We start from the raw sequence: 3,960 nt of genomic DNA on the forward strand, positions 1-3,960 counted from the left end.
CGGACAAGCCGCCGTCGCCCTCTCACCTTGAGCTGCCCCACCAGCCGCAGAAACTGCAGCAGATTCCGGGGCCCGCGGCTCGACAGGGCTGCAGCGGAGGCCGAAGCCATGCGGCCACCGATCCGGACAGGGCGGAGCAGGCCGCGCGGCTACCGCCTGAAGCTCCTCCCCCTCCTTCCCCTCCCGCTCCTCTTTCTCTCCCTCGGTCTTCACCACTTCGTGACCCTGGTTTTCTCAGCCCCTTCTGTCTTGCCTTGCACCCTCAGGCCTTGGTGGCTGCCCCTTGAGCATTGTGCCATCCATGGCAGCAACAGTGCTCGGCACATACTAGGCACTCATTACTTGTTTGCTAAACTCCATTCAGCTGGACTCCATCAAATTTTTAAAAACATTGCCTTTCCCGGGGAGGGGCAGATGGCACGAGTGTTGGAGGAAGAAGAGAGCTAAGTCATATTGCACCCAAATCTTACCTTATGGGAACTCAGTGTCTGATTGGGAAAAGATGAAGAGCTTTACTTCAAGGTAGGCAAACTATAAACATCAGAACAGAAGCACAAGAAAAGTACTTTGGTAGGGAGAAATTAATCAGGAATGACAAAAGTCCAGTAGGACTTTGGGACGACTCATAGCCAAGGACTTTGGAGATAGACATAAATAGGCCGGGGAGTAAAAACAACTCCAGGATAAAAGTCACAACCTCCCTAAAACCTCAAGTGCTGAAGAATTCACTCCCCCCAAAAGTTGACAGGGTCTGTGTCAACCATCTGTCTTAATTCCATCAACAATGGTACCAATTTTTAAGGGCATTTAGTGGACAAGAGCACTGAAGAACTCGGGGTAATGTTGAGAATAGACTATGTGGGGGAGGGAGACCAATTATGATACTGCTAAAATAATGCTTGGGGAGATGGTTTTGGTTTGGTTCAGGGTGATAGCAGTGGAAGTAGTAAGAGGTTGTTGAATTTTGGATACAGTTTGAAGGTCGGACTAACAGGATTTGTGACAGATTGGAATGGGGTATACAAGAAAAAAGTCAAGGATGACTCCACAAATTTTGGCCCAACTAGAAGGATGAAGTTGCCATTTACTGAGCTGGAGAAAACAGCAAGACGAGTAAGGTTGTGGGAAGGGTAGGAATCAGAAGTTTCATTTAGGACATGTTGAGAAGCCTATTAGAGGTCCTAAAAAAGGTATAATCTGGAGGTCAGGAGAAAGATAAAAGTTTTGTGACATCGACATATAAGATGGTTTGTAAAACCACAAAACTGGATGAGACCACCTGGCGAGAAAGTGTGAATGAAGAAGAAATGACATCTGAGACTAAGCCCTAGGGCCACTCAACATTTTGAGTTTGGGAGACCAAGAAGCAGCAGCCAGTGAGGAGGAAGAGGAATAGAGAGAGTTGTGTCCTAGAAGCCAAATGAAGAAAATATTTTAAGAAGGAAGGAATGTGGTCAACCAAGTCCATGTCATATCCCATAAGAATTGAGATTTGACTACCAGACTTAGCAAATTCCATCATTGGTGACCTTGACTAGGACTGTGGAGTGCAATCTTACCAGGATCCTGGCAGGAGAGGAGACCAGAATATTTGTGAATGGAGGAGAAGGCACGCACTGGAGGATTAAGAAGAGAAAAGAAGGCATAAAATAGTCATTTTGGAAAGTGGGACAGCAACAGGATTAAATATGACTAAACGCCCAATGAATGCTAAGGACAGTAACTAAACGCCCAATGAATGCTAAGGACAGTATTAAAAATGGTTAGGATGATGGACTAGAAACTTGTTAAGGTGGTAGATGGTACTAAATAAGGATTAAAGACAAGTAGTCAGGTCCCTTGGAGGAAAACAAAAACAAAACAACAATAATAATTTAAAAAAAAAAAAAAGATCAAGTAGAATGAAAAAGATGAGGATGTTTGATTTGCAGAAGAATATGGTGAGGAACATTCTAGAGATGGGTGCCACGAAGCAATGGGACAGCAAGCCAGATGGTGAATGTGCAGTGCAACCTGTCGTTTCCTTCTGATTAGCCTTGTCCCCTTCCATTGCCAAGTGAGCCTTGGTTTCTTTTGAGCTTTTTCTAATTCGTGCAGGCTTGATTTAGTCTTCATTGGTATCTCTACTTGTTATTTGTAACTTTCTTTTCAAAATACATGTGAGTTCTCTTAATTTTGTATAGTGAAATACAAAGAATTTCTCTAGATGCCTAAATTATCAAGAATTGGAAGACATTAAGTTGCTGAGAAATTGTGAACTGGGTGTATGTAACTTTTAAGAGGCCCTATTTTTAAAGATGATATGGATTTCTTGAGGAGATATTATTATCCAAAAATACATGGTTATAATGACAATTTAAAAAAATACTGTCAACTTCTTGCTTTTCTAAATTGTAAATGTTCATCAGAGCTTGTAACAGGGCTTATTTCTACCTTGTCATCAAAAATACCAAGGAAAAGGGGACTACGGTATGTAAAATAATGGCCTCCCAAAGGTTGTCCAGAGCCTGTGAATATGTTACATTATATGACAGAGGAGAATGGTGGCAGATAGAATTAAAATTTCTAATCAGCTGGATTTAAAGTAGATTATCCTGATGGGCCAAATGTGATGATAAGTGTCCTTAAAGGTAGAAGAGGGAGACAGGGAAGTGTCAGAGTGATGTCATTTGAGAAAGATCCAACTGGCTATCACTGTCTTTTCAGATGGAAGGTGGTCACAAGCCAAAAAAATGCAGAAAGTCTCTACAAGATAAAAAAAAAGGCAAGAAAATTAGATTTCCCCTTCAGTCCTCTGGAAAGAAATGCAGCCTGGCCAAGACCTTGAGTTTAGTCCAGTGAGACCCTTTTTGGACTTCTCACCTCTAGAGCTACAAGATAATAAATTTGTGCTGTATTAAGCTATTAAGTTTGTGGTACTGTGTTACAGCAGCAATAGGAAACTAATACAATGATTAATCATATTGAATGATCTTGACCGTTTGTTACCAAATACTCTTCTTCACCTTCCACCCTCCCCCCCACCGCCCCCAGAAAAAGGGACATTGGCAATCCTCTTTGCACTCTATCAAACCAATGACTTATTTCAAGGACCTGTTGGCCAATCACTAGAATCAGGGGAAATAAGAATCAATTTGTTTCCACAGAAGTGGGTGCTAGTTCAAAGCAATGGGCAAGGATAACAATTAGACATCAACTACGTGAGTCCACTGGAAGAAAAGATGAAATGAGAAGGCTTTTAGGATTCTTCACTTGGCCTCGCTATACACTTCGGAGGTATCAGTGAATATCTTTAAATTGTCTACAAATTGTGTTAGTTTCAATAAATTTTCTGTTTATCAGATTCTTAAAGAGTTCTCTGACCAGCATAAGTGCAAAACCTGCCACTTTTGAGAAAGTTGCTTCAGTGTGTAGCTATGGTACAGGACACAAAGCTCTGGTCTTGGTGTTACAAAGAAACAAACAAAACTGTAACTGAGCATGTACTGGTGAGAGATATAGTTACATATCTCACTTTATTTTAATTCTCTCAACATCTCTCTAAAATATTAATAATCCCATATTTCAAATGAGAAAACTGTGTTGCCCAGAAGCCAAAGAACTGACTTAAATTTCCATAACCAGTGAACAGTGGTGCCAGAATCATAGATCTTCCAAATCTTTTTTCCATGACACTCACTTCTCCTAGTCAACCAGCTACTAGTATCCACTTCTTATCTTTGTGGAATTAAATGAGATTCTAAGTATGGAACAGATTTTGTAAACTGTTATTTATGTAAAGAATTGGGCAAGAGAATAGATAGCAATGGTTTGATCTGAGAAAATTTGCCCAGAAAACACTCAGTAGTATGCTTTAGGAATTGACTAAAGAGTAGAGACCAAATCTGACCAAAATCCAAGTTCTTTTTCCCCACTTTAAGACATTCTAGAAGTACTGCTTCTGACTGCTGTAGCTTCATA

At 41.0% G+C, this 3,960-nt stretch overlaps 1 protein-coding gene across 3 annotated transcripts in view; it reads right to left on the reverse strand.

Annotated features, from left to right (window-relative positions):
• Positions 1-184, reverse strand: part of HDDC2 (HD domain containing 2) — a 20,850-nt gene extending 20,666 nt beyond the window's left edge. For all 3 annotated transcript variants that reach the window (XM_015600148.2, XM_006926144.3, XM_015600149.2), the window contains exon 1: positions 27-184. In XM_015600148.2, coding sequence (XP_015455634.1) covers positions 27-110 — 84 coding nt within the window. In that variant the 5' untranslated portion in view covers positions 111-184. The remainder of the gene's footprint in view (positions 1-26) is intronic.
• Between the last annotated feature and the right edge of the window lie 3,776 nt (positions 185-3,960).

This window comes from Pteropus alecto, unplaced genomic scaffold (genome assembly GCF_000325575.1).
Source record: "Pteropus alecto unplaced genomic scaffold, ASM32557v1 scaffold79, whole genome shotgun sequence".
NCBI lineage: Eukaryota > Metazoa > Chordata > Mammalia > Chiroptera > Pteropodidae > Pteropus > Pteropus alecto.